The sequence below is a fragment of the Eucyclogobius newberryi genome, unplaced genomic scaffold (genome assembly GCF_026437365.1).
Source record: "Eucyclogobius newberryi isolate DKJ021-1_F unplaced genomic scaffold, fEucNew1.0.hap1 SCAF_1, whole genome shotgun sequence".
NCBI classification, from domain to species: Eukaryota; Metazoa; Chordata; class Actinopteri; order Gobiiformes; family Gobiidae; genus Eucyclogobius; species Eucyclogobius newberryi.
The window spans coordinates 2,278,279-2,304,510 of NW_027315723.1; the positions used below are offsets into that span (position 1 = coordinate 2,278,279).

Here is a 26,232-nt window from a genome sequence, read left to right on the forward strand (position 1 = left end):
CATGTGTGTACATTTGTGTAGATGTGTGTACATGTGTGTAGATGTGTGTACATGTGTGTACATGTGTGTACATGTGTGTAGATGTGTGTACATGTGTGTAGATGTGTGTACATGTGTGTGTACATGTGTGTACATGTGTGTGTACATGTGTGTGTACATGTGTGTAGATGTGTGTGTACATGTGTGTGTACATGTGTGTACATGTGTGTAGATGTGTGTACATGTGTGTGTACATGTGTGTAGATGTGTGTGTACATGTGTGTGTACATGTGTGTACATGTGTGTAGATGTGTGTACATGTGTGTACATTTGTGTAGATGTGTGTACATGTGTGTACATGTGTGTACATGTGTGTGTACATGTGTGTGTACATGTGTGTACATGTGTGTGTACATGTGTGTGTACATGTGTGTAGATGTGTGTGTACATGTGTGTGTACATGTGTGTGTACATGTGTGTGTAGATGTGTGTACATGTGTGTAGATGTGTGTAGATGTGTGTACATGTGTGTACATGTGTGTACATTTGTGTAGATGTGTGTACATGTGTGTAAATGTGTGTAGATGTGTGTACATGTGACATGTGTGTACATGTGTGTAGATGCGTGTACATGTGTGTGTACATGTGTTTAGATGTGTGTGTAGATGTGTGTACATGTGTGTGTACATGTGTGTAGATGTGTGTACATGTGTGTACATGTGTGTGTACATGTGTGTAGATGTGTGTACATGTGTGTGTACATGTGTGTGCATTTGTGTACATGTGTGTAGATGTGTGTAGTTGTGTGTAGTTGTGTGTGTGTACATGTGGTAGTTGTGTACGTACGACTTGTCCCTCCTTGTTTGTCGTCTCTGTGGGCTGCCGCTCTGCCGTCGCCGTGGCGACAGTGACTTCCCGCGACATCGCTCTTTGACGGGCGACTGAGCGCTCGACGACTTCAGGATCTGCAAAAAGTGACCGTTTAAACACAAAAGTGACCGTTTAAACACAAAAGTGACCGTTTAAACACAAAAGTGACCGTTTAAACACAAAAGTCTCACTAACGAATAACACCCCACTGGTCTTATTGGTCAGCTTCTGCTCCGAGTGAACACCCAAGAGCAGTGAACACCCAAGAGCAGTGAACACCCAAGAGCAGTGAACTCTCAAGAGCAGTGAACTCTAAAGAGCAGTGAACTCTCAAGAGCAGTGAACTCTAAAGAGCAGTGAACTCTAAAGAGCAGTGAACTCTCAAGAGCAGTGAACTCTAAAGAGCAGTGAACTCTAAAGAGCAGTGAACTCTCAAGAGCAGTGAACTCTAAAGAGCAGTGAACTCTAAAGAGCAGTGAACTCTCAAGAGCAGTGAACTCTCAAGAGCAGTGAACTCTCAAGAGCAGTAACATGTTATTATTTTTACAAAAGCAAAAATAAAGACATGACCTTTACTGTGACTAAATACTTTGAGCTCTAATATCAGATTGTGTTGTAAAAGTTTGAGAGTTTCTGCTTCAAAAAGTCTGATTGTGCCGTACTTCTACTTCTACTTCTGAATCAAAAAGAGAACGTCTCGAGCAGTTTAATCGTCTTTGAGCGTTTGTGGGCGTGGCCATTAAACGCCACATTAAGTGACAGTTAAGCGTCTGTGCGGCGGCCATTTTGTCTCGCTTCACTCCCTCAGGCTCTCAACATGGCGATCATTAACGCCGACGCCACGCTGAGAAGAAAACGACTCCAGACTCTAAAGTAGACTGGAAATGCTCCAGACTCTAAAGTACAGACAGGAAACGCTCCAGACTCTAAAGTACTGACAGGAAACGCTCCAGACTCTAAAGTACAGACAGGAAACGCTCCAGACTCTAAAGTACTGACAGGAAACGCTCCAGACTCTAAAGTACTGACAGGAAACGCTCCAGACTCTAAAGTACTGACAGGAAACGCTCCAGACTCTAAAGTACAGACGGGAAACGCTCCAGACTCTAAAGTACAGACGGGAAACGCTCCAAACTCTAAAGTACAGACGGGAAACGCTCCAAACTCTAAAGTACAGACGGGAAACGCTCCAGACTCTAAAGTACTGACAGGAAATGCTCCAGACTCTAAAGTACTGACAGGAAACTCTCCAAACTCTAAAGTACGGACGGGAAACGCTCCAAACTCTAAAGTACAGACGGGAAACGCTCCAGACTCTAAAGTACGGACGGGAAACGCTCCAGACTCTAAAGTACAGACAGGAAACGCTCTAAAATTACAGATCGGAAACACTCCAGACTCTAAAAGTACAGACATGTTTAACGGCTCACAAAGCAAAGTAACACAAGATATGACGGCTCAAATATACTACTACTGTTCTACTATACTACTATTACAGATACTACAGATACTAAATGATAATAAAAGTGTCATCGCCCTCGTTAAAGCTCGAGGATCAATCACTTCTATTTATAATGACATTTCACACAGACACGCCCACATGTGACAGCTGCAGCCCACTGACCTATATACTACTACTACTACTACTGCATACAAGTACTACTACTACTACTACATACAAGTACTACTACTACTGATTAGCTACGTTGCTGGGGAAGTATGGCAGCTTTAGCACGATCCTCTGCTTCTGAATACATTACTATCAACAGTACTTCAAACAGCCTGACTCTGAATCAATCCACTCTCAGGCGATTGTTCCTATAAATACACTCTCTCTCCCCTCGTTACGCTGCTGCATCTGGTACTCCAATGATACTCTCATGGTGCTCTAATGGTACTCTAATGGTACTCTCATGGTGCTCTAATGGTACTCTAATGGTGCTTTAATGGTGCTCTAATGGTACTCTAATGGTACTCTAATGGTGCTCTAATGATACTCTAATGGTACTCTAATGGTGCTCTAATGGTGCTCTAATGGTGCTCTAATAGTACTCTAATGGTGCTCTAATGGTGCTCTAATGGTGCTCTCATGGTGCTCTAATGGTGCTCTAATAGTACTCTAATGGTGCTCTAATGGTGCTCTAATGGTACTCTAATGGTGCTCTAATGGTACTCTAATGGTGCTCTAATGGTGCTCTAATGGTACTCTAATGGTGCTCTAATGGTCCTCTAATGGTACTCTAATGGTGCTCTAATAGTACTCTAATGGTGCTCTAATGGTGCTCTAATGGTGCTCTCATGGTGCTCTAATGGTGCTCTAATAGTACTCTAATGGTGCTCTAATGGTGCTCTAATGGTACTCTAATGGTGCTCTAATGGTACTCTAATGGTGCTCTAATGGTGCTCTAATGGTACTCTAATGGTGCTCTAATAGTACTCTAATGGTGCTCTAATGGTGCTCTAATGGTACTCTAATGGTGCTCTAATGGTACTCTAATGGTGCTCTAATGGTCCTCTAATGGTACTCTAATGGTGCTCTAATGGTGCTCTAATGGTACTCTAATGGTGCTCTAATGGTACTCTAATGGTGCTCTAATGGTCCTCTAATGGTACTCTAATGGTGCTCTAATAGTACTCTAATGGTGCTCTAATGGTGCTCTAATGGTACTCTAATGGTGCTCTAATAGTACTCTAATGGTGCTCTAATGGTGCTCTAATGGTGCTCTAATGGTACTCTAATGGTGCTCTAATGGTCCTCTAATGGTACTCTAATGGTGCTCTAATAGTACTCTAATGGTGCTCTAATGGTGCTCTAATGGTGCTCTCATGGTGCTCTAATGGTGCTCTAATAGTACTCTAATGGTGCTCTAATGGTGCTCTAATGGTACTCTAATGGTGCTCTAATGGTACTCTAATGGTGCTCTAATGGTGCTCTAATGGTACTCTAATGGTGCTCTAATAGTACTCTAATGGTGCTCTAATGGTGCTCTAATGGTGCTCTAATGGTACTCTCATGGTGCTCTCATGGTGCTGTCATGGTGCTCTAATGGTACTCTAATGGTACTCCAATGTTGCTCTAATGATACTCTAATGGTGCTCTAATGGTACTCCAATGTTGCTCTAATGATACTCTAATGGTGCTCTAATGGTACTCTAATGCTGCTCTCATGGTGCTCTAATGGTGCTCTAATGGTACTCTAATGGTGCTCTAATGGTACTCTCATGGTGCTCTAATGGTACTCTAATGGTGCTTTAATGGTGCTCTAATGGTACTCTAATGGTACTCTAATGGTGCTCTAATGGTACTCTAATGGTGCTCTAATGGTACTCTAATGGTACTCTAATGGTGCTCTCATGGCGCTCTAATGGTGCTCTAATGGTGCTCTAATGGTACTCTCATGGTGCTCTAATGGTGCTCTAATGGTACTCTAATGGTGCTCTAATGGTACTCTCATGGTGCTCTAATGGTACTCTAATGGTGCTCTAATGGTGCTCTAATGGTGCTCTAATGGTACTCTCATGGTGCTCTAATGGTACTCTAATGGTGCTCTCATGGTACTCCAATGATACTCTAATGGTGCTCTAATGGTGCTCTCATGGTGCTCTCATGGTACTCCAATGATACTCTAATGGTACTCTAATGGTGCTCTAATGGTACTCTAATGGTGCTCTAATGGTACTCTAATGGTGGTCTAATGGTGCTCTCATGGTGCTCTCATGGTACTCCAATGATACTCTAATGATACTCTAATGGTGCTCTAATGTTGCTCTGTACTCTCATGGTGCTCTACATGTTCTCCCTCATGTTTTTGGATGTTCTCCTGGTGTGTTTCATGAAGGTTCATCCTCGTGTTTTGGATGTTCTCCTGGTGTGTTTCATGAAGGTTCATCCTCGTGTTTTGGATGTTCTCCTGGTGTGTTTCATGAAGGTTCATCCTCGTGTTTTGGATGTTCTCCTGGTGTGTTTCATGAAGGTTCCCCTTCGTGTTTTTAGATGTTCTCTTGATGTGTTTCATGCATGTTCTCCCTCGTGTTTTGGATGTTCTCCTGGTGTGTTTCATGAAGGTTCTTCCTTATGTTTTTGATGTTCTCCTGGTGTGTTTCATGCATGTTCTCCCTGTGTGCGTCCGTACCTTCATCCTCATGTCGCGGCCGTGCTTCTCCAGCTCCTTCTTCATCTCCAGAGCTCCGAGTCGAGCGGCGTTCAGCACCAGGTGTTTCCACTCGATGGGCTGGAACACGTGAGGGTCGTGGGGCACGTACAGACCGATCTTCACCTGGAGCAGATGTTCAGATGAAGCGTACACGCCTTTATTTACTCGCCAAACTCCAGAGATAATTACTGTGAAGCAACCAGACCAGACCAGGACTGTTTTTCACGTTTTTTTAAACCCTCGTTCTAGGCGTTCGTTACCTTCTCAATGGCACGGTTGTGTTTTAAACCCTTGTATTAGGCGTTCTTTACCTTCTCAATGGCGTGATTGCGTTTTAAACCCTCGTTCTAGGCGTTCTTTACTTTCTCAATGGCGTGTTTGCCTTTTAAACCCTCGTTCTAAGCGTTCTTTCCCTTCTCAATGACGCGTTTGTGTTTTAAACCCTCGTTCTAAGCGTTCTTTACCTTCTTGAAGGCGCGTTGGCGTTTAAAACCCTCGTTCTAAGTGTTCTTTACCTTCTCAATGGCGCGATTGCGTTTTAAACCCTCGTTCTAGGCGTTCTTTACTTTCTCGATGGCGTGTTTACCTTTTAAATCCTCGTTCTAAGCGTTCTTTCCCTTCTCAATGACTCGTGTGTTTTAAACCCTCGTTCTAAGCGTTCTTTACCTTCTTGAAGGCACGTTGGCGTTTAAAACCCTCGTTCTAAGCGTTCTTCACCTTCTCGATGGCATGTTTGCCTTTTAAACCCTTGCTCTAAGCGTTTTTTACCTTTTCCATTGTGCGTTTGCGTTTTAAACCCTCGTTCTAAGCGTTCTTTACCTTCTCGATGGAGCGTTTGCGTTTCAAACCCTCGTTCTAGGCGTTCTGTACCTTCTTGATGGTGTGCTGGTATCGTTTGTAAGAGTTCTCGAACTCTCCCACGAGGTCGCCGAGCGTTCTGAAGGTCAGCGGTTTGTCCATGAGGTCCTGTCTGCGGCTCATGCCCAAAGAACCGTAGCGCCCGTTGCAGTAGACGCCCAGAACCACATGATGGAAGCAGTGCCCCGAGAACTGTGTCTTAAAACTGATGGGGAAGCGCTCCAAAGAGGTGAGGCCGTTGGTGAGGTATCTGAGGATGGCTGCAGTCAAGGACAAGGAGTGGATAAACCGGTCATCATTCCTAGTAAAGCCGTTCTTAAATGTGCTATATTGATTAAAAAACTCTCTCCATGTTTCACGGTTCTACATGGGAAAGGTGCATGTAATAAAGCCCCAAAAATATTGTTCCATCTCTCATTTTTTTATGAGTTAATAAAATAATGATTGTGACAGGCAGGTATGAGTAAACTAAAGTACGACAGAGCAGAAATCTCACGTTAAAATAATCAAATATGCAAACAGAGAATTAAGTCAATAAAGGAAAGCAATTTTACTGGAGTGACACTGCAATTTTAAGTGAATAAACTCAGTGTCAACTTTATTTTCTGTAAAATAACATCTTTATTTTGATCATGTCTTTACATATTATTCTCATACTACCGCAACTTTATTCTTGAAAAAACATGACTTTATTCTCGTGAGATAACAAACTATTTCTAGCTTCAACTCTCTGACTGTTGGTCGTTCCTGCAAAGATACAGTATCCATCAAATGTTTCCACTGCAGCAGTTTTGAGTCCCAAACACACTGCTGTAAATTCAATATGACTTTAGCTTCAGTCCAATATTTCTGAGCAGTCGGATGATTCTAAAACACATGAGACTGATGAGGTTTGGGAACCACAGTTTCTCCAGCAGAAAGAGACGTCGTGTTCCCGTTCTTCATCCGTCAAAACAAAAATTCCCTCGTTTTTCTGTGTCCTCGCCGTTTTCAATGTAAATCCCCAAAAAATCTATCATGCTTAAAAAAAGGAAAAGACGACCAAATGTAAGTCAATGCTTTAACAGTCTCAAAAAATGTGAAAATCTGTTCAAAAGCGAATGTGTCAAAGCAAGAGCCACAAGCCAAGCATTAACACAGACACTCACACGCACACGCGCACACGCACACGCACACACGCACACGCACACGCACACACACACACACACACACACACACACGCTCCATTTGAACAGGATTCTAATGACACAGAGCCGGACACACGCTGAGCTCCTTCTGCTTTCACGTCAAGGGAATTACTGTAATTTCCTCGGCGCTCGCTCCATAAAAGAGACCGCCGGCTTTTCCATTTGTCAGAAACGCTGCGTTGCCATTCGTCAGCGGGTACATTTACATAAAAAAGTCTGTACAAATCAGACGTCTAGAATAGTCAGAGAACTCAATAATCGGACGTGATCTCAGCGCGTTTTTAGAGAAATTGTTGTATTTGGAAGACAAAGTACGGCGGATTTTTCAACAACTATTTCCATTTCCGTGAGAACAATCGGAGAGGAATCAGATTACTCTGCAGGTATTTACAAATGTGAGTTATTATAATCGAGAAATTAAACAAAGCAACGACCATTATAACTCTAATAAATGGGAGAGAGAGAGAGTAATGTTGTTTTGACAGATGAAGAGTGGGAACAAGTCAAAGTGTCTGTGTATTTGGGCCTCAGAACTCCTGCCATGGACACAATAAATAGATACTTTTGGAAAGCACTTTTGGAATGCACTTTTGGAATGCATTTTTGGAATGCATTTTTGGCGGCAGGAAAAAAAGTCCAGCGCAAAAAAATGGATGTCACGAACACCAACGATTAAGGACTGCACTGACATAGGAACAGACATCAGGCAAATGTGAAAACTGACACATTTGACAAACTTAAAATTAGCCTGAACAGTTTGAGTCACAGCTTTTCTGTTTATTTCTGTGTACTTGTTGTTTAGTTCTGTGTACTTCTTGTTTAGTTCTGTGTACTTCTTGTTTAGTTCTTGGCGCAGTAGTTTCAGTTAAATTCAAACAAAAACGCATCAAATTGTCAGAATATAAACTAAACTATAAAATCGTGGCTAATTAAGACTGAATAAAGAAATCAATTTCAGTCGGATGGAAGAAGACAGTGATGTTTTTATGATATATTTACTTTGCCGATATTTTTGCGACATATTGTTCAGCCAGGACTGTAACACAGGACTGTAACCCGGGACTGTAACCCAGGACTGTAACACAGGACTGTAACACAGGACTGTAACACAGGACTGTAACACAGGACTGTAACCCAGGATTGTAACACAGGACTGTAACACAGGACTGTAACACAGGACTGTAACCCAGGACTGTAACCCAGGACTGTAACACAGGACTGTAACACAGGACTGTAACACAGGACTGTAACCCAGGACTGTAACCCAGGACTGTAACACAGGACTGTAACACAGGACTGTAACACAGGACTGTAACACAGGACTGTAACCCAGGACTGTAACACAGGACTGTAACCCAGGACTGTAACCCAGGACTGTAACCCAGGACTGTAACACAGGACTGTAACACAGGACTGTAACACAGGACTGTAACCCGGGACTGTAACACAGGACTGTAACACAGGACTGTAACACAGGACTGTAACCCAGGACTGTAACCCAGGATTGTAACACAGGACTGTAACACAGGACTGTAACACAGGACTGTAACACAGGACTGTAACCCAGGACTGTAACACAGGACTGTAACACAGGACTGTAACACAGGACTGTAACCCAGGACTGTAACACAGGACTGTAACACAGGACTGTAACACAGGACTGTAACCCAGGACTGTAACCCAGGACTGTAACACAGGACTGTAACACAGGACTGTAACCCAGGACTGTAACACAGGACTGTAACCCAGGACTGTAACCCAGATCTGAACCTGGTCTTGAACCCGGACTAGAGTCGACCATCTGCTGCAAACATGAGACGAGGCCGTGGACCGAGTCTTAGCAGCTGTGAAGCCCACATTAAACATTCAACACAGAAACAACCCAACAACCGGTCCAGCTTTAGTCCAGCTTTAGTCCAGCTTTAGTCCTGGTTTAGTCCTGGTTTGGACCTGGTTTAGTCCTGTTTTAGTCCCGGTTTAGCCCCAGTTTGGTCCTGCTTTAGACGACAATAGACTCTTGAAGCTGAATGTGTCGACTTCACGTTTCCTTCTAAAACCGTCAGAGAAAAAACGTGAGGATAAAAGAGCAGAAACGGCACAAAATCCTCTTTAGAAAAACTGTCAAATCCACGAGCTTCGCATATTTCCGCCGACACGTTTCAACACTCATTTCACCCTTTTCACCAGCACCGACTTGAAACACTTTCACATTACGTTCGTTTGGCCAATGACGAATTAATGAATGACGTCATGGAGGAAGTTCAGGGTTTTTCAGTTCGTCCATAATCGCGATGCTTCGGTCACAATATAAGAATTAAAAACATATTTGTGTGAATCATAAGCCGTATATTATGAAAAAGACGACACGTTTGGTCACGATTCCGTCCTTTTCTCCGCACATGTGTCCTAAAGGTAATTAAGTCAGGAGTTTATCGTTTGATGATGACTTCATTAAGATAAGAGTGTGATAGTTACAGCCGTCACATTCACACCTTTCTGTTTTATGCTTTTTGCTTTACTTTTGAATCATTTCCATCACTTCTCTGACTAAAGTCGTTTCTGCCGCTGGAAAATGTCCCTTTTTTCTCCCACGAGTCGCGACGTGTGTGAATGACGAGGCCCTTTGGTCACTTCCACCTGCAGAAAGCGCCTCACGGGCTTTAAACGCTCATTAGTCGTTCCTGGGTCGATGTTTTGTGAAATAATTGGCCCAAGTCTTTCCAAAAACATCTGTATCGACCAATCAGGGCAGATGTAACTTAAATGTCCCATAATGCAGCCTCTCTTTGGTCTGAAGCGACTGTGACTTTAGTCCTTTGTCACGCCGATGCAGATCTAATCTTAGAACGGCATGTTTAGTGACTCATTAGCTCTATTGTCCTTGTGGGCGTGGCCTTTGTCATCGTGCTCTCATTAAAGGTCACAGCAGGACATTTGTCCACAGGTGAGGCCTCATAGCTCAGTGGTTAGAGCACTGGTCTTGTAAACCAGGGGTCGCGAGTTCAATTCTCGCTGGGGCCTGAACACTTTTGACTTTCTGAGGCTCAACGGGCGAAACGCGACTCAAGGGGATCGATAATGAGACAGACAAAGGTCAAAGAGGACAGAGCGGTGAACTGTGACCCCTGTGAGCACTAAAAACAGCATTTATTCAGCATTAAACTGAAATAAATCTTCTTTGTTCCCATAACAATCCTATAGTTAGCTGCTGGGGGTTCTCTTTTTTACTCTTCTTTCAAACCAACGTTTCTCCTGCTCAGAGTCTTTGTGGCTTAAAGATGAAGAGCACGACACTCTGTGATCTGCATTTACATATTCATTAAAACTTTGTCATTTGGGACATTTGGGACATTCCTGGTGAGATCACTCATGTTTCCATGACAACAGAACGTGAGGCTACAGAGGCAGCTGTGGCTCCGGTCAGACCTGCCGGAAAAAGAAGCTTTAAGTCAGGCTCAGTCCGACCTGAAGAGGGCGTGGCACATGTACAAACACTCACAGCAGGACAGGTGAGAGCAGGTGAGGCCTCATGACAGGTGAGAGAAGGTGAGAACTCATGACAGGTGGGAGCAGGTGCGGCCTCATGACAGGTGAGGCCTCATGACAGGTGAGGCCTCATGACAGGTGACCTGTGTCTGACCCTGAAGGTGATGGACTTGTGTCTGACCCTGAAGGTGATGGACTTGTGTCTGACCCTGAAGGTGATGGACTTGTGTCTGACCCTGAAGGTGATGGACTTGTGTCTGACCCTGAAGGTGATGGACTTGTGTCTGACCCTGAAGGTGATGGACTTGTGTCTGACCCTGAAGGTGATGGACTTGTGTCTGACCCTGAAGGTGATGGACTTGTGTCTGACCCTGAAGGTGATGGACTTGTGTCTGACCCTGAAGGTGATGGACTTGTGTCTGACCCTGAAGGTGATGGACTTGTGTCTGACCCTGAAGGTGATGGACTTGTGTCTGACCCTGAAGGTGATGGACTTGTGTCTGACCCTGAAGGTGATGGACTTGTGTGAAATGTCTTGAGTGAAGGATACAGTCCCAGGATCACAGCCTCCAGACACTTGATGGGTAAAGACTCTCGGATCATCTCCCGCGCCGTCTCCATCAAACTGAACCAACAAAACAACGGCAGAAGATGAACGTGGTTTACGGGGACACACCTGCACTTTTAAGGAAATCGCCATCCACAAAGGCAAATCTCTTGTTTTATCGGTTTGTTAACATATTCTACCTGATTGTTTTTCATGTAAGTTAAATATGTTTTCCCCAGCACAGTCGTAAAAGCAGCTCTCAGGGTCAAAATGAGACCGCTGAGTGCTGTTGAGGAGGTCTTATTCCTGCTGAAAAGCATTCAAATCTCTTTAATCTTCTTGAATACTTTGGTTGTATCTGTTTCTGGCGCGCGGGCCACAAGAGGCCTCATGGTACGAGAGGCCTCATGGCTCGAGAGGCCTCATGGTATGAAAGGCCTCATGGCACGAGAGGCCTCATGGCACGAGAGGCCTCATGGCACGAGAGGCCTCATGGCACGAGAGGCCTCATGGCTCGAGAGGCCATGGCTCAATGGCACGAGAGGCCTCATGGCACGAGAGGCCTCATGGCACGAGAGGCCTCATGGCTCGAGAGGCCTCATGGCACGAGAGGCCTCATGGTACGAGAGGCCTCATGGCTCGAGAGGCCATGGCTCAATGGCACGAGAGGCCTCATGGCACGAGAGGCCTCATGGCTCGAGAGGCCTCATGGCACGAGAGGCCTCATGGTACGAGAGGCCTCATGGCTCGAGAGGCCTCATGGCACGAGAGGCCTCATGGCACGAGAGGCCTCATGGTACGAGAGGCCTCATGGCACGAGAGGCCTCATGGCTCGAGAGGCCATGGCTCAATGGCACGAGAGGCCTCATGGCACGAGAGGCCTCATGGCACGAGAGGCCTCATGGCTCGAGAGGCCTCATGGCACGAGAGGCCTCATGGTACGAGAGGCCTCATGGCTCGAGAGGCCATGGCTCAATGGCACGAGAGGCCTCATGGCTCGAGAGGCCTCATGGCACGAGAGGCCTCATGGCACGAGAGGCCTCATGGCACGAGAGGCCTCATGGCACGAGAGGCCTCATGGTACGAGAGGCCTCATGGCTCGAGAGGCCTCATGGCACGGGAGACCTCATGGCTCGAGAGACCTCATGGCACGAGAGGCCTCATGGCTCGAGAGGCCTCATGGCACGAGAGGCCTCATGGCTCGAGAGGCCTCATGGCACGAGAGGCCTCATGGCACGAGAGGCCTCATGGTACGAGAGGCCTCATGGTACGAGAGGCCTCATGGTACGAGAGGCCTCATGGCACGAGAGGCTCATGGTACGAGAGGCCTCATGGCTCGAGAGGCCTCATGGCTCAAGAGACCTCATGGCCTCTTGAGCCATGAGGAGGCGCTGTAGTGTAACTTTGACTGCACATGGCACTTAAAGGACATTATTTGTGTGGTAATCAGCCTTTAAACGTGTCCTTTAACCGCGCACAGTCTTTAAATGTGACATAAACTGTTAAAGGTGCACTGCGTAGCATTTATGCCTGTCCTCATAGAGACTTTACCTCTGTTCATGAATTGTTCCACAGTAGGGCATTAAACATACTCAATAACATTTGTTACAAAATGTCTGAACTGATTTCAATAGGTCAGTTTAAATGTGATGAAAGCTCATTGGATCTGTGGTTTGTGTGAATGAGATCTCAATGGGACTTTCCTGGTTAAATAAAGTTAAGTAAAAACTTTTTTTGTTGTTAAATTTTTCACATTTGCAAGGGACAAAAAAGGTTTTAAAAAATACGAATATATAGAGTTTATCGCGCTGTAAATCACGTAAATGCACGTGTGTGTGCAGCGTTCATTGCCACACTGTGAAACCATCTCCATGGAGACGAGGGCGAGGCTCTGTGAGAAACGCGACGCGGTGCACCTTTAAAGCGAGGTCCCGTACTCACCCGCAGAGTGGTCGGCTTTTCTTGATCTCGAAGAACTGCGTCCCCGTGTGATTGTATCTGCGGCGCGAGTTAAGATCCACAACCGCTTTCACATTTCACACTTTCACCAGTAACGTCTGTAAAGTAACGTTTAACCCTTAACCCCAAACCCCAACCCTGGCTCACATCCTACCTCACCAACAGGCAACAGTTCATCTCCCTCTCCGGTCACTCATCCACCCTCTCCCCAGTAACGCAGGGCTCCCCCAGGGCTCAGTCCTCAGCCCCCTCCTCTTCATCTGCTACCTCTTCCCCCTTGTTCTACCCCCGTTACATCCCCATCATATTCTTTCTACTTCTTCTGTCTTGTTTATTTTATCTGTTCATTATTGTGTATTGTACGTGCTGTCCCCCCCTGTCTGTAAATTGTATATGTCAAAGCGTCTTTGGGTCTCTGAAAAGCACTATACAAATAAAATATTTATTATTATGATTATTAACCCCTAACCCCAACTTCAACTCTAACCCTAACTCTAACCCTAACCCTACGTCTGTAAAGTAACGTTTGACCCCAACCCTAACCCCTAACTCCTAACCCCAACACCTAACCCCCAACCCCTAACCCCAGCCCTAACCCCAAACCCCTATGCTAACCCCAAACCCCTAACCCCAACCCCTAACCTAACCCCAATCCCCAACCCTAACCCCAAACCCCAATCCCTAACCCCAACCCCTAACCTAACCCCTAACCCCAACCCCTAACCTAACCTAACCCCTAACCCCAACCCCAACCCCAATCCCTAACCTCTAACCTAACCCCAACCCCTAACCTAACCCCAATCCCTAACCCCAACCCCTAACCCCAACCCCTAACCTAACCCCCAACCCCTAACTCCTAACCCTAACCTAACCCCAACCCTAACCTAACCCCAACCTTAACCCCTAACCCCAACCCTAACCCCAACCCCTAACCCCTAACCCCTAACCCCAACCATTAACCCCAACCCTAACCCGAGTCCACGTGTATACAGGATACTGCAGCGCCTTCATGTAGTTCTGCACCGCCACGAGCCAGTCTGAGATGGACATGGACGGCCTGAAGTTTGGCACCGACGGCACAGGAGGCTGGACACAAACAAACAAACAAACAAACAAACAAACAAACACATAGCGTTAATACAGTCATCACAAAGTCGTTAGCTTAACGAACTGAAGCTCCGCGCTGTCGTTTGGGGTCATTTAGTTGAATAGGTTCGTTTGCAGCACTAAAACAGGCTTTAATATGGATTTGATATGAAACATGCTGTAAACTTAAAGGAGACGTATCACGGATGTTTTAAATTGCAATATTGATCAACAGCTTCATCAAAGTAACATTTCCCCCTCGTTAGGGTCTGTACGTCCCTGTGATGGTCACATGTGTATTGTGGGTGTTTAAGCTGTCTGAGCCCACAATCACACAAAGATAACCCTCCTGAGAAACCCTCAATCTGTTTAACATTTTATTTATCTGTTTTTTCTTTTAAAATATGTGATGATACAAACAAAAAGGACAAAAAGGACAACACGTTTATGGGTCATTTCTTCTGGCAGTGTATTCTCACATAGAGATAAAACTACCAGAACAAAACATAAACAAAGACTTAAATCACACTGAACATAGAGTTTATTATCACAACACAAATGTAGTAACAACTTCATGAAGGTCAGAGTATTAGAGTTAGAGTATTAGAGTTAGAGTATTAGAGTTAGAGTATCAGAATTAGAGTATTAGAGTTAGAGTGTTAGAGTTATTTAAAATGTATTGCCGCTCAGACTTAAAGGTGGTATGGACGTTTTTTCCCAGCAAATTTGTTATCATATTTCCTCGTGGCGTGGATAAATCATTTGTCCTGCCACGTGTCAATCATAAAACGCACCTAAGCGCATGGATCTATCATAATATAGTTCCCTCAGTGTACGGGGCAAAATGAAGACGGAGAAAGACAGTTCGAGCTGACGCAGAAGTGGACAGAAATCTACGGGAGACGAGAGATGCACGTGTGTGTTGTATCAGTCCACACAGGGGAGCGGCATGTGCACGGGAGCGGCATGTGCACGGGGGAGCGGCATGTGCACGGGGGAGCGGCATGTGCACGGGAGCGGCATGTGCACGGGGGAGCGGCATGTGCACGGGAGCGGCATGTGCACGGGGGAGCGGCATGTGCACGGGGGAGCGGCATGTGCACGGGAGCGGCATGTGCACGGGGGAGCGGCATGTGCACGGGAGCGGCATGTGCACGGGGGAGCGGCATGTGCACGGGGGAGCGGCATGTGCACGGGGGAGCGGCATGTGCACGGGAGCGGCATGTGCACGGGGGAGCGGCATGTGCACGGGAGCGGCATGTGCACGGGGGAGCGGCATGTGCACGGGAGCGGCATGTGCACGGGGGAGCGGCATGTGCACGGGAGCGGCATGTGCACGGGGGAGCGGCATGTGCACGGGGGAGCGGCATGTGCACGGGAGCGGCATGTGCACGGGGGAGCGGCATGTGCACGGGAGCGGCATGTGCACGGGGGAGCGGCATGTGCACGGGGGAGCGGCATGTGCACGGGGGAGCGGCATGTGCACGGGAGCGGCATGTGCACGGGGGAGCGGCATGTGCACGGGGGAGCGGCATGTGCACGGGGGAGCGGCATGTGCACGGGAGCGGCATGTGCACGGGGGAGCGGCATGTGCACGGGGGAGCGGCATGTGCACGGGGGAGCGGCATGTGCACGGGAGCGGCATGTGCACGGGAGCGGCATGTGCACGGGGGAGCGGCATGAGCACGGGGGAGCGGCATGTGCACGGGAGCGGCATGTGCACGGGGGAGCGGCATGAGCACGGGGGAGCGGCATGTGCACGGGAGCGGCATGTGCACGGGGGAGCGGCATGTGCACGGGAGCGGCATGTGCACGGGGGAGCGGCATGAGCACGGGGGAGCGGCATGTGCACGGGGGAGCGGCATGAGCACGGGAGCGGCATGTGCACGGGGGAGCGGCATGTGCACGGGGGAGCGGCATGTGCACGGGGGAGCGGCATGAGCACGGGAGCGGCATGTGCACGGGGGAGCGGCATGTGCACGGGGGAGCGGCATGAGCACGGGGGAGCGGCATGTGCACGGGAGCGGCATGTGCACGAGGGAGTGGCATGCGCACAGGGGAGCGGCATGCGCACAGGGGAGCGGCATGTGCACTTCCGCCTGCGTTCTCAAATCGCCGAAAAATCGTCCATTGCGCCTTTAAGCCAAATATGTAGTTTAATTCACACGAGTCATGAGTCATATCTGTGGAGTTTCCCTCAGAGAAGAGGATTGTGGGGGATGAGTGCAAACGGAAGGGAGAGCGCACTCCCTCACCCCAGACACTTCCTCTGAGTTTATTTACAGCGACAACAGCTGCAGCGGAAAAAGGAAGACTGAGCGGGCTGAACGGGTTGGACGGGTTGAGCGGGGTGAACGGGCTGGACGGGCTGAGCGGAGTGAATGGGTTGGACGGGCTGAGCGGGCTGAACCAGCTGAGCGGGCTGAGCGGAGTGAACGGGCTGAGCGGGCTGAACGGAGTGAATGGGCTGGACGGGCTGAGCGGGCTGAACCGGCTGAGCGGTCTGAGCGGAGTGAACGGGCTGAGCGGGCTGAACGGGGATGAACGGAGCTGAGCGGGCTGAACAGGGATGAACCTGCTGAACGGGCTGAACCTGCTGAACCTGCAGAACGGGCTGAACCTGCTGAATAGGGCTGAACGGGCTGAACGGGGCTGAGCGGGCTGAACCTGCTGAACGGGCTGAACGGGGCTGAACGGGGCTGAACGGGGCTGAACGGGGCTGAACGGGCTGAACATGCTGAATGGGTTGAACCTGCGGAACGGAGCGGACTGAACGGGCAAGACCAACGACTGGAGGACACACGGCGTTCCATGTGGTTTAGAGGTTCTTTCTGCACAAACTTCCGAGCTTCATCGCCGACACGAGGCTGCAGTTTGTCTCGAGCAAACAAACAAACAAACAAACAAACAAGTCCTGAACGTGACACGAGCAGGCGGAGTCACATGAACGACCAGAAGGAGGAACTTAAAGGGGCTTTCCATGTAATAAAGTCAAATCTGTGAGTTTAATGTATTCATGTCTTTTTGGGCGTTTGAAGTGTCCGTCGTCGCCCCCTGCTGTTCGACCTGAAGAAAACTCTCCTGAGAAACCCTGGACCTTTTCTTTTTCTTTCTTCTTTTTTTCTAAATTTGGCGGCATTAACTGTTTGTCATGTGATTAAACTAACTCATTTCAATTTTAAAAAAAGGACAAAAAAACAACATTTCTTTGCGCTGATTTAAAAGCAGCTCTTGGGGTCAAAATGAGGCCGCTGTGCGCTTTCTGCATCTAATTATAAAGCGTTTTGTTATGTTTTCTATCGTTAGCTTTACCGCGACGGTGAACTGGTCGCGGTGACGCTCAAGACGCTCAGGACGCATTAGGAAAGTGAGCGATTCAGTTAACTAGCTCTGTTTTTAACTTTTTTTTAAGACCCTAAAACTCAGGTACTTTTACGGCCTTTAAGTTTGGATTGACACGAGGCTAACACGAAGGGAAACTCTCTGCCTGCTCGGCCCGTTCAGATTTGGGATGATGCCCAGGAGTGTGAGATGTTCTGAGCAGCTCCAGTAAATATCACATTTTAGCGGCTCATAATCTTTAAAGCTTCAGTAAATCCACAGCTTTCTCTCCCTCTCTCTTTCCATCCCTCACTTTACTCATCCCTCCCTTTCTTCCTGTCGCTCTCTCCCTCTCTCTTTCCATCCCTCGCTTTACTCATCCCTCCCTTTCTTCCTGTCGCTCTCTCCCTCTCTCTTTCCATCCCTCGCTTTACTCATCCCTCCCTTTCTTCCTGTCGCTCTCTCCCTCTCTCTTTCCATCCCTCGCTTTACTAATCTCTCCCTTTCTTCCTGTCGCTCTCTCCCTCTCTCTTTCCATCCCTCACTTTACTCATCTCTCCTTTTCTTCCTGTCACTCTGTGCTCCGTCTCTCTCTCTTTCCATCCCTCGCTTTACTCATCTCTCCCTTTCTTTTCCTGCTATAGAGAACTATTTCAGGTCGTTATGTTCTTTATCTTTTTCATTTCCTGTCATATGTGAGGATTCCCCTTCTTTCCTTCTTGGTATGATTTACCTCCAGCGGTTTTAGTTTTTCCTTTAGATCCTTGAACTTTTTCTCCCCTTGTTTTCTTTTCTCTCTCTCAAGGCGATGGCTATAGTTGTTCCTCTTAAAACTGCTTTGGAGGCATCTCAGAAGAGGCAGTGAAGCTCCACACTGTGTTTTTAGGTCATGTGGTCAGGAGGATGCTCACTTAAGGCTATTGTGCTTTCTTCTTCTTCTATTCTCTCGCTCTCTCTCTCTTTCCTCTTCTCTCTCTCTCTCTTCTTCTCTCCCTCTCTCTTCTTCTCTCCCTCTCTCTTCTTCTCTCCCTCTCTCTTCTTCTCTCCCTCTCTCTCTTCTTCTCTTTTCTTCTTTTCTTGCTCTTGGATCAACATCAGAGCCTCGTCTGTAATTAACACCTCTCCCTTCTTTACTCTGCTTTTCAGACCGATGACCTCATCCTAAACTAGGACTAAACCAGGACTAAACCAGGACTAAACCAGGTCTAAACCAGGTCTAAACCAGGTCTAAACCAGGACTAAACCAGGACTAAACCTGGACTAAACCAGGACTAAACCAGGACTAAACCTGGACTAAACCAGGACTAAACCAGGTCTAAACCAGGACTAAACCAGGACTAAACCAGGACTAAACCTGGACTAAACCAGGTCTAAACCAGGACTAAACTAGGACTAAACCAGGTCTAAACCAGGTCTAAACCAGGTCTAAACCAGGACTAAACCAGGACTAAACCAGGTCTAAACCTGGACTAAACCTGGACTAAAACAGGACTAAACCAGGGCTAAACCTGGACTAAACCTGGTGTAAACCAGGACTAAACCAGGTCTAAACCAGGTCTAAACCAGGTCTAAACCAGGGCTATTTTTACTTTTTGTGTTCATATTTTCAATCTAGAGGCCTTCAGTCACCACATTTACACCGTTATTTGGTTGATGATGTATTCAAAGGTCTCTCAGTACAATATAAATAATGGTTTGACTGTCGGGTACTAAAATAATCGTTAGTTGCAGCTCTAGTTCTAACACTAGCTTGAGTGTGTAACCGTCACCGTTAGCGTTAGCTTTAGCGTTAGCGTGCATGTCCATGGAGACTTTAAACCGAGTCAGGTTTCTCTGAACAAAAGAGAAAAGAAAAGACAGCATCAGGCGAACGTGAAGACCAACGGCTCTATTGTCCTGACCACAGAGGGATTATGACAAGGAACAGACTAAACCTGGTGTAAACCAGGACTAAACCAGGACTAAACCAGGACTAAAACTGGACTGAACCTGGTGTAAACCAGGACTAAACCAGGACTAAAACTGGACTGAACCTGGTGTAAACCAGGACTAAACCAGGACTAAACCTGGACTAAACCTGGTGTAAACCAGGACTAAACCAGGACTAAACCTGGACGAAACCAGGACGAAACCAGGGCTAAACCTGGACTAAACCTGGACTAAACCAGGACTAAACCAGGGCTAAACCTGGACTAAACCTGGTGTAAACCAGGACTAAACCAGGACTAAACCTGGACTAAACCTGGTGTAAACCAGGACTAAACCAGGACTAAACCTGGACTAAACCTGGACTAAACCAGGACTAAACCAGGGCTAAACCTGGACTAAACCTGGTGTAAACCAGGACTAAACCAGGACTAAACCTGGACTAAACCAGGACTAAACCAGGGCTAAACCTGGACTAAACCTGGACTAAACCAGGACTAAACCTGGACTAAACCAGGACTAAACCAGGATTAAACCAGGGCTAAACCTGGACTAAACCTGGTGTAAACCAGGACTAAACCTGGACTAAACCAGGACTAAACTAGGGCTAAACCTGGACTAAACCAGGACTAAACCAGGGCTAAACCTGGACTAAACCAGGACTAAACCAGGTCTAAACCAGGACTAAACCAGGGCTAAACCTGGACTAAACCAGGACTAAACCAGGGCTAAACCAGGGCTAAACCTGGACTAAACCTGGCCTAACCAGAACTAAACCTGGACTAAACCAGGACTAAACCAGGTCTAAACCAGGACTAAGCCAGGACTAAACCTGGTCTAAACCAAGACTAAACCAGGTCTAAATCTAAACCAGGACTAAACCAGGTCTAAACCCCGCGATCCCATGAACTAGACCAAATGTCCCCATTTCTCTTTCATTTTGTAACTTTTATAAAAGCGTTGCTAGCATGTAGCATTAGCCTCAGCTGACCGGTAAAACTCTGGAGCTGGACATTCTCTCACATCCACGACTGACCATGTGAGCGCTCGTGACTGTGTCTGACATCCATAAATGATCAAATATAATCTGATTTATACAGAACATCACGCTTAGAGAACAGCAGTGTAAATAAGGCTAAGTACAGTTTAACTCCACAGCATAAACTCTGTGTCTGTGCCAAACGGGTCACTAAAGACTGGACACAACACATGGACAATTAGTGACCAACAACAGCCTCTTGTTTGTCCCCCTCACGTCCTGAATGTGAGAGGAGCAGGACCTCAGAGGAGCAGGACCTCAGAGGAGCAGGACCTCAGAGGAGCAGGGCCTCAGAGGAGCAGGACCTCAGAGGAGCAGGACCTCAGAGGAGCAGGACCTCAGAGGAGCAGGACCTCAGAGGAGCAGGGCCTCAGAGGAGCAGGGCCTCAGAGGAGCAGGACCTCAGAGGAGCAGGACCTCAGAGGAGCCGGACCTTAGAGGAGCAGGACCTCAGAGGAGCAGGACCTCAGAGGAGCAGGACCTCAGAGGAGCCGGACCTCAGAGGAGCAGGACCTCAGAGCTCAGAGAAGCAGGACCTCAGAGGAGCAGGACCTCAGAGCTCAGAGGAGCAGGACCTCAGAGGAGCGGGACCTTAGAGGAGCAGGACCTCAGAGGAGCCGGACCTCAGAGGAGCAGGACCTCAGAGCTCAGAGGAGCAGGACCTCAGAGGAGCAGGACCTCAGAGGAGCAGGACCTCAGAGGAGCAGGACCTTAGAGGAGCAGGACCTCAGAGGAGCAGGACCTCAGAGGAGCAGGACCTCAGAGGAGCCGGACCTCAGAGGAGCAGGACCTCAGAGGAGCCGGACCTCAGAGGAGCCGGACCTTAGAGGAGCAGGACCTCAGAGGAGCAGGACCTCAGAGGAGCAGGACCTCAGAGGAGCCGGACCTCAGAGGAGCAGGACCTCAGAGCTCAGAGAAGCAGGACCTCAGAGGAGCAGGACCTCAGAGCTCAGAGGAGCAGGACCTCAGAGGAGCGGGACCTTAGAGGAGCAGGACCTCAGAGGAGCCGGACCTCAGAGGAGCAGGACCTCAGAGCTCAGAGGAGCAGGACCTCAGAGGAGCAGGACCTTAGAGGAGCAGGACCTCAGAGGAGCAGGACCTTAGAGGAGCAGGACCTCAGAGGAGCAGGACCTCAGAGGAGCAGGACCTCAGAGGAGCAGGACCTTAGAGGAGCAGGACCTCAGAGGAGCAGGACCTCAGAGGAGCAGGACCTCAGAAGAGCAGGACCTCAGAGGAGCAGGACCTCAGAGGACCTCAGAGGAGCAGGACCTCAGAGGAGCCGGACCTCAGGGGAGCCGGACCTCAGAGGAGCAGGACCTCAGAGGAGCAGGACCTCAGAGGAGCAGGACCTCAGAGGAGCCGGACCTCAGAGGAGCCGGACCTCAGAGGAGCAGGACCTCAGAGGAGCAGGACCTCAGAGGAGCAGGACCTCAGAGGAGCCGGACCTCAGAGGAGCAGGACCTCAGAGGAGCAGGACCTCAGAGGAGCCAGAGGCCGGGCCTCAGTCAATTAAAGACACTTAATATTTAAGTGAAAAATCAAGACTCTCGTTGGTTAAAAAGAGTTCAGTATTTAGAGCTTTTCCACATCAAAACTAAACGCTAAAACTTCCTTCTTTATCAGGGATGTAACGATCGTACAATATTCACACAATATTCAGTTCACAACACAAACTTTATCATATATATACTGTTGTGGTTCAGCTACTTTTAAAATCTGTTTGGTGCCAATAATTACTGTCACAATCCAAAGAATCACGACGTGAAAGTGCTAAAAACCCAGAATTCAGCGAGCAAAGATCGGCTGCTCGACCCAACTGGTGCGATGTCACTTCCTGTATGAGTGTCCCTGGTGTGATGTCACTTCCTGTATGAGTGTCCCTGGTGCGATGTCATTTCCTGCATGATTTTCCCTGGTGTGATGTCACTTCCTGCATGATTGTCCCTGGTGTGATGTCACTTCCTGTATGAGTGTCCCTGGTGTGATGTCACTTCCTCTTTGACTTCTCAGCTGTCGGACAGAGAGACCATCATGGAAAACTCGTCTGTGGAGCCAGAGATTCTACGACAAGAACGGGATGAATCCACGGAGGGGATTGCGGCAAAACCAAAACTTTGCAGAGAGAAAACCAGGACAAAATTAAGATTAAATAGAATCTAAGACAAAATGTTTGACAATGTGTGACAACGTTTTAGATTTGTGTTAAACAAGTTCCACTCAAATGACGCATTTTCTGCCAAATTGACTTTCAGCTGCAGTTGTGTTTATCCTCATGCGCATTGTTTGTTTGTTTATTTGTTTGTTTGTTTGTTTGTTTGATGAATCCTGTTTACGAGCTCCTCTTCTCCGCTCCTTCTCTGAGCATCACAAAAACACATCTGGAGGTCCATAAATCACAGACTCAAATCGCCTTCATCACAACTGTGTGTTTACGTTAGCATGTCAGGGCAAGCTAGCTTTTGCTTATTTCCCCGTGGTATTTTCCCTCTGTTGCCAGTAGATGGAGCGCTAACACAGATCCTGATGTGAAAATCACGCACAAACGTCAGGAGTACTCCAGGCCGCAGTCTCACCTTTGGCAGGTAGGTGGCGTTGCGGACGCGCTCCACCATGTCCTGTCCGTCCGGATGCACCGCCCCGACGTGGGTCCACATCCGGTCCCAGGTCTGGGCCTCGATGGGGAATCCGGAGCGGTTCACGTAGAACTGGACTCCGCCCTCTTTGTCGTCCTCTTCGCCCGGCGAGTGGGCGTGTCCCGGGCACAACGAGGTCTCGGCGCGAGGACTGCAGCGGCTCAGCAAGCAGTGGGCGCTGGAGCTTTTGGACCTAAAAACACAGCAGAGTTTCACTGATTTAGACCTAAAAACACATCAGTTTCACTGATTTAGACCTAAAAACACATCAGTTTCACTGTTTTAGACCTAAAACACATCAGTTTCACTGTTTTAGACCTAAAAACAGAGCAGAGTTTCACTGTTTTAGACCTAAAAACACTGCAGAGTTTCACTGAGCTGATGAGGGGGATTAGATGGTAAGTGTGTGGAGGGTTCTGACGTCAACATGAGAACTCGTTTGTTTGCCTTTAATTCTGCCGGTTCTCAAACGACATTGGTGCTGTGCCCTGTGCACACTGGTCAGACCCACTTAACATCCGCCTCTTTGGCCCTGTGCACACTGGTCAGACCCACTTAATATCCGCCTCTTTGGCCCTGTGCACACTGGTCAGACCCACTTAACATCCGCCTCTTTGGCCCTGTGCACACTGGTCAGACCCACTTAACATCCGCCTCTTTGGCCCTGTGCACACTGGTCAGACCCACTTAACATCCGCCTCTTTGGCCCTGTGCACACTGGTCAGACCCACTTAACATTGCTTATTAAAAGAGGATCTTACGTTCCACATTAGAAAGCTTAGGCCTTCTAGTTTCTGCAGATGATTCAAAGGGCTGTGCCAGACGAACCCGTGAACAGAAAACCTCGTGGATGCTCATTCTGGAGCTGAAAGTGTGAGGAAAACAAACAGATCCAGCGCCATTTTGCATCTAGAGCCAGTGTTTTGTTATGGACAGAGAAATGCGCCGGACGAGCTTCAGTTGTGAATTTTTTCACAGAAGAAAACGCTGTTTACTGGACTATTTCAGGAAAGATACAAGTGGATATTGTTTTTCTGTGGACTCTTATGGACAGAACGAGTACAGCTACAGTTGGTTTGAACGCTGTTGAGTCCGTCATAAACAGCAAACAGGTAAGAAAGGGGTTATGAAAAGTTGAGTTTAATCACTAACTATTGTTAGTGCTTATAGGAGTATATTATTCAATGTAAATCAATGACATATTCGTTTTGTTGAGAAAATAATCTTTAAAAATATAGCCGCAAAAGGCAATGATCGGCTCTCGCCACGCCGCCGCCGCAAGAGGAGGGGGCGCTAATGCGCCCCAATTTTCCTTTTATTACACCTACTGCTGAATCTGTGACCCTGTCGCGTCTTCTTCCCTTCGCTTTACATATAAAGGGAAAAGTTTGCAGCTCCGCCGCACAAAGTCCATGGCTCTTAGAATGAAAATGTTGATAACGTTTGATGGCTCACTCCTGAAGACGAGTCTCACGAAATTTGAGGTTAATTGTTCTAACGCCCTTGGAGGAGTTTGTAAAAGTATAAAATGTCAGCATGTTCACATTTCAGAGATCTGGCGATTTCCCCATTGGAATAACATGGCAGGTTTCTGTCATCGCTACGGCTACGCCATAACAAATATGACATGAGTCTTATTGACTTTTTTGATTGGGATGCCAAAATGGAATGTTGTGTCAAATTTCGTTAAATTTTGCAAAACTAAAGATTTTACCCTCCATATAACATTTTATTTCATCTGTAGGGGGCGCTGTCACGCCAAATTAATTTATTTCACTTCAAGCAGGTTTAGGGCAAAGAGTTTAACAACTGATTCTAATTTGACGCAATTCGGACTTTATCTGCGCAAACGGCAGCAAACTTAAAATTTGGGAAATTTCTGAAATTCTAGTTACAGTTTGCGGCTTCGCCGCACAGAGACCGTGACAGATATCAAAGTAATTTGTAAAGCTTTTGATGTCCCACTGCTCCACACCCTTTTCACCAAATTTCAGCTTTTTAGGGCCAACGCCCTGGTAAAAGTACGACATTTGGAAAAACTCCAGAGTAATGCATAGCCATTTTTGAACCAATCTCTCTCAATGCATTTTTGGTACATTTGGGGGCGCTGATGCGCCAATTTCTTTAATTTTAGAAAAGGGAGATGTAGAATGAAGCACGATTTTTAGAGGTGTACAAATTTTTGTGACTTTTCGTCAATGTTCACTGGGTGAAAAATAGGGGGTTTGTCTCGAGAAGAAGAAAGAATAATATTCCGATGTGAAAACAATGTTTCCCGTTTTTCAAATATCATAAACTATACATTTTCGGAAAGCGTAGTGTTTGGAAGTGGGCGAGCGCTTCGCTCTCGATTTCATGCGCACTACGTCCGCACTTTCGCAGCCTTACGGAACTAATAGTCCTCTCGCCAGCTTGTGGCGCTCGGGCCTAATGATGTATAGCTTGCTGTGATTGACAATGAAAATAAGAGTGATGATGCAATAGAAGGTCTAAAGTCTGGTTTTCGCCCGTGCACGGGCTGGTGGGCGTGAACAGGTTAACAGCTGAATGAGTTGTCACAATATTTCATTTGTTGTGGCAGAATATTCATAAACCATTTCATCATAAACTCATGACTTTGCTCCGTACCTTCCGTGTCTGCTCAGTTTGGCTGCGTTTGTGCTGGTTCTGTTTGGGGAGTTTGGACCCGTCATGGCTCCAGAGCAGGTCCAGGTCCAGAGCAGGTCCAGGTCCAGAGCAGGTCCAGGTCCAGAGCAGGTCCAGAGCAGCAGCTGCTCCTCCGATCACGAGCGCTCCTCTGTGGGCGGGGCAGACGGGCGGAGCATGGTGGCTCTGCAGAAAAGCCTTCGAGGAGGAAAAAGGGACCGTTTTACGTCACTTTTCTCACAAATGCAGCGATTACGATGAGACGTTCCTCAGGATCACGAGCTGCTTCACTGAACACACGTTTGAAACATGACAAACTGGAGACTGGACAGAGCTAACAGAACAGATAAACTATTAAAAGAGCACAAGGTCAGCAGCTTCAACACGTGTTCTCTGCATTGTATTAGACGAGCTGCTTTAATTAAATGATCTCGCAGGCTTCAGCCCCGTGTGTGAGCCGTACATTCCAAACATTTAAAGAGGTCGCACTGCAGTTTTTACTATTTATACTTTGTAATCCTGAGGCCGATCTCAGCGTTTC

General features: G+C 47.5%; 1 protein-coding gene and 1 non-coding gene across 2 annotated transcripts in view; one reads left to right on the forward strand and one right to left on the reverse strand.

Moving 5' to 3' along the window:
• Positions 1 to 26,232, reverse strand: part of vash2 (vasohibin 2) — a 49,380-nt gene that overhangs the window by 20,720 nt on the left and 2,428 nt on the right. The window contains exons 2-9 of the mRNA XM_072437329.1: positions 25,674 to 25,889; positions 22,986 to 23,238; positions 14,038 to 14,126; positions 13,023 to 13,079; positions 11,085 to 11,159; positions 5,874 to 6,111; positions 4,983 to 5,126; positions 826 to 944 (exon numbers count right to left, since the gene is read on the reverse strand). Coding sequence (XP_072293430.1) covers positions 826 to 944; positions 4,983 to 5,126; positions 5,874 to 6,111; positions 11,085 to 11,159; positions 13,023 to 13,079; positions 14,038 to 14,126; positions 22,986 to 23,238; positions 25,674 to 25,738 — 1,040 coding nt within the window. The 5' untranslated portion in view covers positions 25,739 to 25,889. The remainder of the gene's footprint in view (positions 1 to 825; positions 945 to 4,982; positions 5,127 to 5,873; positions 6,112 to 11,084; positions 11,160 to 13,022; positions 13,080 to 14,037; positions 14,127 to 22,985; positions 23,239 to 25,673; positions 25,890 to 26,232) is intronic.
• trnat-ugu (transfer RNA threonine (anticodon UGU)) lies at positions 9,997 to 10,069 on the forward strand. Its single transcript has one exon. It is a non-coding gene; the product is annotated as a tRNA-Thr (tRNA).